The following is a 12,946-nucleotide window of genomic DNA, read 5'->3' on the forward strand; positions in this document are numbered from 1 at the left end:
CTAGTATTTAAACATCCACTTCTTCATAAAAAACCAATAAAACGCAAAGTAATTTAGTCGTTGGAATTACTCGAAAAACCGACAAAAATCGGACCCGAAAAAATCAATAAAACGCAAAGTAATTTAGTTGTTGGATACATCAAAGTTTAGCCGGTTCCAAACTCGAAAAATCGGCAAAAACCGGACCTAGAACCGGAACCGGTAGAACCGCCGGGCCGGTTCGGTTCTTCATTTTGGCCGAAGCCGGTTCCCCGGTCCGGTTCGGTTCGGGCCGGTTCCAACCGGTTCTTTTGCTCATCCCTATATGTTAGCATTAAATGAAAAGGTCATCCTTAGACCTTATCACCTTAATGCATTTAATGACTTATGGTTTACAATGAAACCTTTTTTACTATAAATAAAAATAATGTTAATTTCTTTTTGTAAGATTTTAATTTATATCTCGTAATAAATTAACTTCATATTCTTTCCATTACAATTAGTTTCTTTTTGTAAGATTTTAATTTATATTGGGTATTAAATTAACTTCATATTCTTTCCATTACAAAAATATTCATATTCTTTCCATTACAAAAATATAACATTTATAACCTTATACTATTTTTAATTAATGATCAAATATAAGGAACGACCATAAACAAATTTTGTTCCATTAGAAACTATAAAAACACAAGTTTGTGAACAGTTGTTTCACTCATTGTCAAACGTGAAATCAATATAAAAAAACATTCAAACATTAGCAATGAAGCTAATAAGCATGTATGCTATACTTGTATTACTTATCACAACACCAATTGCAACATCAACATCAACAATAGGTAATTTTACATACTTTTGTATATGATTATTTATATATGCATATCTAAGGTTGTTTGTCAAAGATTCATTTATTGATAAATGATTTCAACTTCTTCAAGGTTCAGAAAAAAAAAGTAAATTTTTTAACGAAGATTGTGTATTGTTGTGACTTGTTTTAGGCGTTGTGAATACCGAGTCCAAGATTAAGATCGACTTTTGTGAGTCGTATTTTAACTGGGGTAGCAGTTGTCAAGATAAAAAATGCAATGATTATTGTAGCAATGTGTACGATAAATTCTCATGGGGGGAGTGCGTAACACTGAATGGTATGGTAAGGTGTCATTGTCATTGGCCTTGTTAAAATGTTCAAAGCTTTTGTAGGTCTATTTGGGTACTACAAATAGAATTGGTTATTAATGTTTGGAATTTTCCATATTCAAAGTTGATATGGTTGATTAAGTTGAAAATTTGGGAACAAAAGCTATTCCAATATAGAGGCGACAGTTCTGATCTATTTACATAAAATTAAGTCGATATAAGTTTATTTCACTTAACTATGAATCATATAAATAAATTAAAAAAAAAGTTGAAAAATAAAATGACAACCCGTCAAATACATAAATATTTTGATTGAATTCTCCATAAACAGAAAGTGAAGAAACAAAGGTTTTTGTATTGTCTATCACATTTTAACAAACTAAAATTTATTTGTTGGAATTTTTATTATCTAATGTCCAATCACAATTTCATTTAAAATATGATTTGAATTTTTAGTAACTATAATTTAAAACAACAGAAAGAGTTTAATATTTAACAAACGTTAAATAAATATAATCCTGATCATTTACAATTTATAATATCCAATATCCTTATTTAATGTTAAACTAATTAGTATAAATATATATATATATATATATATATATATATATATATATATATATATATATATATATATATATATATATCTTCAACATGTGTGTCCGTATGATTGATTCTAGACCAATCATTTTAGTTATTTTAAGAAAGTAATTAATGCATATTAAATGCTGAAGATGTAATTAATACCTATTATATCTTCAGCATGTAATATGCATTAATTACTTTATTAAAATAACTAAAATAATTGGTCCAGAATCAGTCATACATGCACACAATAGATAGTGAAAACAAAATAACTTAACCCTATATATATATATATATATATATATATATATATATATATATATATATATAGTTTTAATAAAATGCAATCAAAATCTCTCTACCATCTTTCTTGTATCCACTGTAACACTAGATGATAGGCTTTGTACATATTTTTATAGAGTATTAAATATTTAACTTTGCACTACAAACCATATATAAGAATACATTATCAACTACCTATAAGTCTTCATATTCAAATTTAATATAGAAAACTATAAGGCTAAAAGGAGTGAGGGTCGCCACCAGACTGCTAACCTCGCTACCAATGTTAAACACGACCCCTAAAAGCTCGCCACATGACTCATTATTTGCAATTCGTTAACCCCTTGGCAAGTGGAGAGAGAGAGAGAGAGAGAAGTCTTCATCCCATTTGTTCTCAATTTTCATGCTCATGTGTATGTCACAAAGTCATTTCTTATTTCGAAACTTCATTTCCAAATGAATGATTCCTACCTTCACTACAAATTTGTTTACAAATATAATCCAATTCTCAAAACTTTGATTTCAATAAAATTGCTTTAACCCTTATTTGATAATTCCCTACAAATTTGGTCTGAAGCATCCAACATTGAATTAAAAGAACAATAGTAAACAACACTTAAATATTATATTTATTTTCATGTAACTGATTTATATTATATTAAAATAAAATTTGATTAATATTTGTGCATAAAATATGCTTGTGTAGTAAAATAAAATAATTTAATTAAATTAGAGAAAAGAAAGAAAAAATTGGAGTGCTAGGAGTGTTACCACTCCCTAGCAAATGCTAAGATTAGGTGTTAAATGAAGAAAAATGAAGTGACATTCAAAAAGCTGATATGACAAGGTGCTAGGAGTGTTACCACTTCCCTTAGGCCATCTCCAATGGATTAAACCCATAAAAAGTTGTATGGATTGCCAACTAGGAAAGAGAATATACACATTTACTTTAATTCTTAAAAAATTAATAAATTTTCAATTACAACTTCATTCCACCGTTCAATGGCCATTCAACTCCACATTCTCTCTCCTCTATATTATATTCACATTTACTCCATTGAATCTTTATACAACTCCCATTGTGGATGACCTTAGCCTAATGAAAGATTGAAATTGTTTATTAAAAAACTAATAAACTTCTTTCCATAACACATAAAAAAGAACTGTGTAAGTATACATATGGTAGATGTCAAAGAAAGTTATGAAATCTACTATAGGTATAATATAAACAATACATTCGAAATACATAGATGATGAGGATAAATTATGAAATCAGAAATAATAAGAACTCAAAATCAATAGGAAAAAGCTAGCAATGAAGAAAAATTATGTTTTTTAATCAAAATGAAGTCAATTTTGATGGTTATATATCTAATATTACATACATGACAGCTACATATTCACTTTTTCATATATATATATATATATATATATATATATATATATATATATATATATATATATATATAAAATAAAGCATATTAGTCATATTTTATGTGAGATACTGTATGGCTATGTACGTACTTTTGTGCTCTATCACGTCTTGGATAACAAAATAAACATTTTCGTATACATTTTCAAATGAGAAAGTCTGCACAAAACAAAAGTTGGAATCTGTTTGTAATTTTTATTCGAGACATTACACAATAGAAGAAGACATATACGGATCAGGTTAAGGGCTATGAATCATGATACATGATTATGATTAATCATACACTCCTAAACAGGAAAAAGCGTCTTTATTTATGCTTGTCAAAAATTAAAATACTTATACCGCAACACCAAACCACACGCCTGATCGTGTTTAACCAAAATAAACACGAATCAGGGTTCTTAGACAAAAACAAGTACACACGAAACAAAAGGACCCAGTAGTGTTGATTAAACATATGCGTAGAGAAAAAAAGTGATCTGATGCTTGTATAGAAGTACGCAACATTAATCAAGCTTTCCAAGATGATAATGGAGGAGTCTCGGTGTCCTTAAATGTTGAAATACCATCACCATATCGACCACCCTTGACTGAATCAGCAGCAGCAATGGCTTCAAGTTCAGCCATGTCTTCCGGTGTTAGCTTCACAGATAAAGCTCCAATGTTCTGTTCAAGATTCTCAATCTTAGTGGTTCCTGGAATGGGCACCACATCATTTCCCTGGTGGTGAACCCAAGCCAATGCTAGCTGTGATGGGGTGCACCCCTTCTTTGCCGCCATCTCATTCACCCTCTCGAACATTTTGGTGTTGTGCTCAAGATTTTCACCTTGGAACCTCGGCAGATACTACAAAATGAAAATTTTAAACCTTATATCAAAGGCCTCTTCATCGATAAATTGGAATAGATGCGATCATAATTGAAAATATAACACAAAAGTACGTGTAACTAATTAACAGACCTTGCGGAGGTCACCATCTTCCAAATTCTCGAGCACCTTAGGACCAGATGAGAAGAACCCTCGTCCTAGAGGACTGTATGCAACAATTCCGATTCCAAGTTCTCTGCAAGTAGGAATGATTTCTTCTTCAACGTCTCTTGACCACAAGGACCATTCTAGTTGTACGGCTGTTAATGGGTGCACAGCATGAGCTCTTCTGATGGTTGATGCCGAAGCCTCGGATAATCCAACGTATTTAATCTTTCCTTCTTCCACCAGCTCCTTTACTGCTCCCATCTATCAACGATAAAAACAAGTTTAGAGGAACTCATATAAACGGATAATGAAAGAAAGAGATACGTTGAAAATTTACCGTGATTTCGATAGGCACACGACTGTCAATCCTGTGTTGATAATAAAGATCAATACAATCGATACCGAGTCTCTTCAAGCTAGCTTCACAAGCATACTTTACATAAGCGGGATCTCCACAGACCTCCATTGCATCCGTATCGTATTTGACTCCGAATTTGGTCGCCATTTCCACTTTCTCCCTCATTCCTCCCTTCAAAGCCTGTAGTAAACAAGAAACGATACTTGAACAGTAAGTTGACTGAATGATCGAAACATGAAAAGACACCTCTGATCAAGCGATGTTAAAACTAATTGGCAACCAAAGTAAGATACAGTTAGTGAACTCGTAATAGTAGAAAGAATCTCACCTTGCCGATAAGGATTTCGTTGGTCTGAGGTCCGTACATGTCGGAGGTGTCAAGAAAGGTAATGCCGGCGTTAATGGCGTGATGGATTACCTTGATCATGTCAGGTTCAGGTTTTGGGGCCCCGTAGAAATAGGACATGCCCATGCAACCCAAACCTTGAGCTGATACCTCTAGACCCTGTTGACCCAGTTTAACTCTTCGTATTCCTGCCATTTTTTAGCTTTGTTCTTCTTCAATGGATAGATTGATGAAGACAGTGCTTGGCAGATTACTTTATATTGGGATTGTGGTGTGCGGAGTTTGTTGAAATTTGCAGAGCGGCGTTTTGTTGGTCAATCGTGATGGGCCGTGGGCGTTGACGCAAAGGTAGATCTCATGCGGTCATGCCTACGTATTTATCTAGATTGTTTCGTTTTCAGTTTTGAAACGGTGAGTATACTTTGAATTTCACTTATGTTCAATACTTGACATTTCAACCTCTTTAAGTGATCTCAATATTTGTTCCTGCCGCTGGCTTAAATATGTGTTTGTACTTAATTATTGTCAAAAGCTTGACTTTAGTTATCTGAGTTAATTAATCAATAAAGAGTATAATTTGAATAAATAATATTATGTTTATTTTATTATATTGTGACATAGTTAACAACTGTCTTAAAATCTTACGTTGTCTTAAAATTTTAAGTTTTTAAGAACCTACTAGTCAAAAACGATCTAGATCACACAATAATCTCGATCTCATCTTTTTAGTATTATTATATAATTGAGTTTCAAATATTTATCTATTAAAGGTAAAATCAATATTTAAAAGTTACAAGAAGTCATGTAAAGCATCATAATTTCATTGATACATTTTGGAGTAGGTGGAACCCGGTCATAGTAATCCCTTTGGAATCTTATGTCTTTAGCTGCGCATGATCAAAATGATTTTATTTTTCTAATTATAATGTTTTCTTATTAATTTTTACGGTTTGTAATAAAAAAATTATGGTTTATGCTTAAAAAGTTAAAGTTGATTCCTTTATCGGCACCTTAATGTTGACTTGACACCTAATGTCGTACGAGTAAACTTGAATATGAGTTTATTTTGGTAATATCTTACAAAACATAAAATAATCTTAAATGTGATCATGATCTTGACAACCTTTGTTTTAAGGATAAAGTAGTCTCTTGATCTCAATAGAATATATTGTTGAGAAAATAACAAAATTAGCCATTTTCGTTAATTACTTTGTAGAAAATTGTAACATCCTAAAATTTAATTTCAAAAATTTCATTTTTAATTTAATAATTATAAAACCATTTGTTTGACAACATCCATAGTGTCAACTCATATCAAAACCAATGTATCAACAGTTAAAACATATCATGATAAAAAATCATCAACGTACAACTCCTAAAGATCTCGTGTGCGGAAATCATGGTGTGATTCGCTGCAATCATGTCGGCTCCTTTCCTTTTGAAGAAAAAGTATCTGAAACCAAAACTGAAAACCGTAAACACAAAGTTTAGTGAGTTCCTCCATTATACCACATACCATATAATAACATGTTGTCGAGCATATCTGGGTGCTGGCCTACCCTTTGGGTCTCTTTCAATCGGTAGCCGCCTAACATATTTGTGTTGGGGTTTGAGCAAACTAACACTCCTAAGATGTTCATGCAACCCTAAAACCTTGGATCTATGTTTTACTATGAATACATGCAACTTTGATTTTTCCAAGGTTCATAACCTATCTAGCATGGCATGGGGAACATTAAACATAATGGCTAGAAGAATTTCATACCTCTCAATTTGTGAGTTGATTCCTTGAAGTTTGAAAGCCTAGCACCAATACTATGGATACCTCAAATGGAAATCACAAATCACCACAAACTTGGAAAAACCTTAAGAGAGTGTATGTAGCTTATAGAAATCGGCCACCACCTTTTACACACACAACTAGTGTCATTTCAAGCATCAAAAGCTCCTTTATATAGTGTGGGGGATTATGGTTACATCCATATAAACCCTAATACCCATGACTCTTCCTTTCCAAGGATCCATAGGTTAAAAGCTCTATGGACTATCCATGGACTCCCATGCATGCCAAGCCCATTCCAAATGAGTATTAGCACATACTTATATAAATATAAGAGCCTATATTTAATTAGTCACCTTTTTTATCACCAAATTAATTCTAAATTAATTTATGATAAATACTAATTAAATAATATGATTTCATATTAATATATTATAATTTATAATATATTAACAAATTATAAAGGGAAAATGACATAAAAGCCATTAAGTTTTCACAAAAATGTCGGTTTTACCCTTGGACGTGTTTTATGTCCAGTAAAGCCCGAAGTTTTGTTTAATTTGTTCATTTTTACCCTTGTAGCCGGTTTCCAGGTAACCGGTAGGTTACCTAGGTACCTAATGTTAGTAAAACCCTTGAATTTTCAAAAATGTTCGGATTTACCCTTAGGTTTTTCAAAAATGTTCGAATTGTACCCTTACCTTGATTGTTATTATTATTATTATTATTATTATTATTATTATTATTATTACATTTTTAATTGTATAAAAATATTTAATACATACATTTTTAAATGTATAAAAATATTTCATATGTTTTTAATACATTTTTATACATATTATTATTATTATTACTATTATTATTATTATTATTATTATTATTATTATTATTATTATTATTATTATTATTATTAATACATTTTTAAATGTATAAAAAAACATCGACAAAAACACTTGATCACTGTAAAATTAAGTATTATCAACTTAAAATCATTCATTAACTGTTTTTATCTCAAAAATTGATAACGAAATGTCAAATACGAGTATAAACTTCATTTATGATTGTTATAAGTTCACAAAAAAGATCACGAAATGCATCAATGTTTATATTTATCTGAAGCATTTGTTTTTGCAAAATCAGTCATTGGCGACCTTTTTTACTTTATCAAGTTTTTTCTGTTCGATTCAACAATTATAGATGAAGATTTAGGGTTTTCAAATGTATATAAATACTAAATACAAGTACATATATTTTAAAAAATATATTTATATTAGTAAAAATATTTTTATACATTGAAAAATGTGTGTATAAAATATTTTTATACATTTAAAAATGTATTAAAATGTATAAAATATTTTTATGCATTTAAAAATGTATGTATATAATATTTTTATACAATTAAAAATGTATTAATAATAATAATAATAATAATAATAATAATAATAATAATAATAATAATAATAATCATAATAACAACAACAATCAATGTAAGGGTAAATCCAAACATTTTTGAAAAACTTAAGGGTAAATCCAAACATTTTTGAAAATTCAAGGGCTTTAATGGCATTAGGTAACCGGTAGGTTACCTGGAAACCATCTACAAGGATAAAAATGAACAAATTAAACAAAACTTTGGGCTTTACTGGACATAAAACACGTCCAAGGGTAAAACCGACATTTTTGTGAAAACTTAAGGGCTTTTATGTCATTTTCCCAATTATAAAAATACAATTCTCAAAAGTTTAACCATTAATAGTTCGGGTGAAGTGCAACCCAAATGGACCATGCCGGGTCGGGTCAAGTATATACAAAATAAAGTTATGGACTTAGACACCGTATCCAACAATTTGGGTGCTGGCCTACCCCTTCGGTCTCTTTCAATCGATAACTGCCTAACATATATGGGTGTCGGCCTACCCCTTTGGTCTCTTTCAACCGGTTATAGGGACTATTTCACCCCTACCACTACCACATAACATCCTAGCCTATAAACGCATAATCGCATACTTCCTAGCATATCTGGGTGCTAGCCTACCCCTTCGGTCCTTCGACCGGCTACGAGGACTATTTCACCCCTACCCCTACCACTATCACTTATCATCATAGCATACTCGCACATAAATCATAACAGATAGTGACATACCAAACAATTATCATAAAGACAATCATCTACCTAGAAACAAGTACTAGTGGGCCGACATTGGTGCCTTCGACCCACTTCTATCGAGAAGGTAACTCACCTCAAATGTTGTAAAGTGGCTAAAAAATCTCCGGCTCTAAAATCAACCCAACTCAGTCCCTACTCATAAAATATTCCCTTAATTTCCCTTTCATACTCATAACCCTTAAGGGTCACTTTAGTCAAAGTCAACATTCTGAGTTGACTCAACTCGCCGAGTTGGCCCTTCAAGTCGCCGAGTCCATAAATCATAAAACCCTAAAATCGTGATCCAACTCTTCGAGTTCTTTCATGAACTCGACGAGTTCCTCCCTATTAACAGGATCAGGACTTCTTAAATTAACTCGTCAAGTTTATCCTTGCACTCATCGAGTTCTTCCTTTTAACAGAATCGGGACACTTCGACCCAACTCGTCGAGTTCCTCTATGAACTCGTTGAGTTCTTCAGTCTATTAAGCTTTCTTAATGTATTAAGCCATCATTCTTCGAATCTAAATCCCATATTCCAAATCTAAGTCGAAAACACACCTAGGAGGTTATAGTTTCCAACTTTACCCATTAAAACCCATTAAAACCCCTAGATAGACCATGAGGTCATAGATCTGGATTTTAGGGACGATTTGGTCACGTAAAGTTATTATCTTTACTCGCATGCATGACCTACTTGGCTCAAAAGACCAAAAAGATGGTTTAAAACTTGCACCGGACTTCCATGGCCATAAAGTTGGTCCCTTTAAGACCCTAGATCTGAAGGGTTTGCCCACATAGGACATCCAAATCCCAAAAACCAACATACTTGGACCAAAACATGAAGAGAGCATCCTAGAACTAGATCTAAGCATGCTATAGACAAAGTAGGAGCTTTATACCTCAGATGAACCAGAAACGAAGCCCAATTTCCGGATCTACTCTCCTCCTACACATCCTTGCTCCTTCTTCAAGTATCTTCTTCTTCAAAATCACAAAGAATGCACAAAACTTGGCTCAAAACTCTCAAAAGTGAATTAAGGTTTTGAGGCTAGGGTTTTGGACAATGGAGGTTGGAAATGAGGCCAGCTTATGGGGGTTAAGGTGTTTAAATAAGGTGAAAAACCCTGAAAATTAGGTTTTCATTCTGCTAGCCTACTCGTCGAGTTGAGGGTTCTCAACTCGTCAAGTAGACTTGTTAACCCGCGTCCCAATCCATATCTACGCAGCGAGTTTGGGGCATCCAACTCCTCTAGTTTCTATACAAAAAAATGAATAATTATGAATTAAATACATACGAGGAACCGGGCTTTACAAAAATAGCCAAAAAAAAACTCAAATTACTAAAATAGCCATCAAAATCGCAGATGGATTAAGCCCATCTGCGATTTTCCAATACCATTTACGAATATACAAGTCACTAAAGCATGGATACGCTTTAAGGACTTGTACGTTTGCAGATGGACTCAGTCCATCTGTGATTTGCCTATCCATCTGCGATTTTCCTTATTTGAGGGTATAAAAAGATAATTTTTTCCTTTCATTTTCGAAATTTTGCTTGGAAAACTCTCTCTTTGGATTTCCCCATCTGCGATTTCCGCATAATACAGACGATTTTCATGAACAATCCTGTCAATATGGTAATATTTTTTACTTAGTTTGTGTTTTAATCATCATTTATCAATTTTAGACTTTGTTTATTTATGATTTATCAGAAAAAGTTTGAAAAAAACGAAAATTTAAGGTGTCGCCCCTTCCATTTTCTTAGACCTATTTGTTATATTTGATATTTACAAGATTTCATAAGTAGCATTAAGGTTTTGATAGCATTTTCATAAATGGATCTATAATTGTACAAGTGCATAATGCATAATTCGTGCATTGTGAGGCTGTACATTTGGTATTTTTGTGTTAATATGTTATATAAATGTGTTAATATGCTATAATAATATGATTTTTTTTTGATATAAAATTGATTTTTGATGCTTCTTGATGTTGTTCCTTTGCATTTGTGAGGTTGTACATATAGTTTACCTTATAAAAATGCATTTTTGATACTATTATTATATTATAAATATTCAAATTTTGATGTAATATGCTTATATTTGTATTATAGAAATATTCAAAAAATATATTATACAATGTAATTTGGATGTCGTTATAAATACACCTTTGGTTTATTTTCAAATTGTAATTGCCGACATTGTGTAAATCTAATAGTTTCTAATGTAGATTGTTGCCTTCTTGTTATAATAATATATTTTGTTTTGACAGTTTTTTAATATTTATTCTAGTTACAAATAACAACTTACCATTGTTTTATTTCAGCACGATTCTAAAACTCTTAATGTTAAAGTTGTGGTAAATCTAAAATGATCGGAATGTTATATATGGGAAGTATTTGAAGTATTGAATGGTGTCTGACAAGAAACATTTAGAAGCAATGTGTTTGGTTATTTGTTGGACGTCCCTCAGTTACAAGAAGACGGGTTGCTATTTCATACAATATTTCTTCATCAGATACTACCAGATGCGATAGTGTCTCCAAATGACATAAAGTGGTTATATTTTAAAGTGGGAGATACTAAAATGGTTTATGGCCCTGAAGAGTTTTGTTTGATAGACGGATTATATTTCGGAGTTTATCCAAAAATGATAGGAAAAAAGTGTCAGAGAAAAAAAATTAATAGTAAAAAAAGCATGTTTATTGCGGGAACGTTTCTTTTCGAACCATACAAATAGTTTGGTGAAAATCAATGATTTCAAAAGTTTCATTTTAAATCAGTCATTCTTAGCTGCTACCAGGATGATGCAGTTAGAGCATGTCTCATATACATTTTGGGTCAAGGGTTTTTGGGGAAAGAAGTAAATGATCGTGTGCAACAAGACTGGTTTTTTAATTGAGAACTTGGATGTGTCGAACATGTATTATTTGTGGAATTCGAAGTTATATAGTTTTGATGTTAAAGTTTATTATAATTAAAATTTTTATATTGTAGTTATGCTTGGGGTAGTTACTTGTAGGAGTTCACCTACGATGATCATGTAACACCCCGTTTATTTAATAAATAAATAAACGAATTAATGAATGAATAGTAGCCCTACAATTATAATTTTATAGCAAGGTGTTGATTTCGAAGAGTTACCTGGCATAATTTAGAAGTTAGGGGTTAACAGTGTAAGATCCGGATTGGCTTTGTAAGTATTTATGAAGGCAAGGACTAAATGGTAACTTTTGGGTCTTCATTTGAAGAAATTATAGAAGCAGGGGTGTAATTGGTAAATAGTGTGCCTAAACTGTAATGGATTTTAATGTTGAGGGTTGATTAGTAATTTATGGGTTGAATTTGATAAGGATTTCAGAATTCAGGGTATATTTGGTAAATTATGGACCTAGTATGAAAAGATTTATGAGGGCAGGGTCTGTTTGGTAAGTTGTGGATTTAAATTGAAAAGTCTTGGGGGAGGAGGGGCTGAACTCGTAAAAATGAAAGAAGTTGTATTCGTTATGGGATTATAAACCCGTCACCTTATTCCTCCATGAGAACCCTAACCCTAAATTTATGAACAACCGCCACCCTTTTTCTTCTCCGACCACCGAGCCTCCGTTGCGTCTCTCCAGTGCTGCTGAAGATGGTGACCATCACGTAATGCTGCCATTCAGTCAGTAATGGAGGGAAGCGTGTTGCAGTCGCCATCTCTGGCCGTTAGATCCTGCTGTCGCCACTCCTTCGCCATCGAGATACCACGACATCACTGTTGTTGTTTCCCAGTTGGAGGCTATGCGCATTCCTCGCCTCCATCTTCGTTTCCGTCCTTCGTTGCTGCTACGACATCATCTTCTTCGTTTCTTCCCGCTAGCCACCGCCTTTAGCCACCGTTGTGGTCGCTATGGTTACTGTTGCCGTCACCGCGCACCACCAGTG

At 32.5% G+C, this 12,946-nt stretch overlaps 1 protein-coding gene across 1 annotated transcript; it reads right to left on the reverse strand.

Annotated features, from left to right (window-relative positions):
• Positions 1-3,703: 3,703 nt before the first annotated feature.
• LOC145086716 (putative aldo-keto reductase 2) lies at positions 3,704-5,335 on the reverse strand. The gene is made up of 4 exons (XM_079024544.1): positions 5,077-5,335; positions 4,728-4,928; positions 4,376-4,651; positions 3,704-4,261 (listed from the first exon to the last, which is right to left on the reverse strand). The coding sequence occupies exons 1-4, from the start codon at positions 5,287-5,289 to the stop codon at positions 3,926-3,928; spliced, it is 1,026 nt and encodes a 341-aa protein (XP_078880670.1). The 5' UTR covers positions 5,290-5,335; the 3' UTR covers positions 3,704-3,925.
• Between the last annotated feature and the right edge of the window lie 7,611 nt (positions 5,336-12,946).

Source organism: Lactuca serriola, chromosome 2, assembly GCF_051521515.1.
Source record: "Lactuca serriola cultivar US96UC23 chromosome 2, Lser_US96UC23_V15, whole genome shotgun sequence".
Taxonomy (NCBI): Eukaryota; Viridiplantae; Streptophyta; class Magnoliopsida; order Asterales; family Asteraceae; genus Lactuca; species Lactuca serriola.

Bases quoted from the DNA above. Each gene is read 5' to 3' on its own strand.
- LOC145086716 (XM_079024544.1), bottom strand. From the start codon at position 5,289: ATGGCAGGAATACGAAGAGTTAAACTGGGTCAACAGGGTCTAGAGGTA. The intron at 4,929-5,076 runs GTGAGATTCTTT...TGTTTACTACAG, and splicing joins ACGAAATCCTTATCGGCAAG to GCTTTGAAGGGAGGAATGAG. The intron at 4,652-4,727 runs GTAAATTTTCAA...TATCGTTGATAG, and splicing joins GTGTGCCTATCGAAATCACG to ATGGGAGCAGTAAAGGAGCT.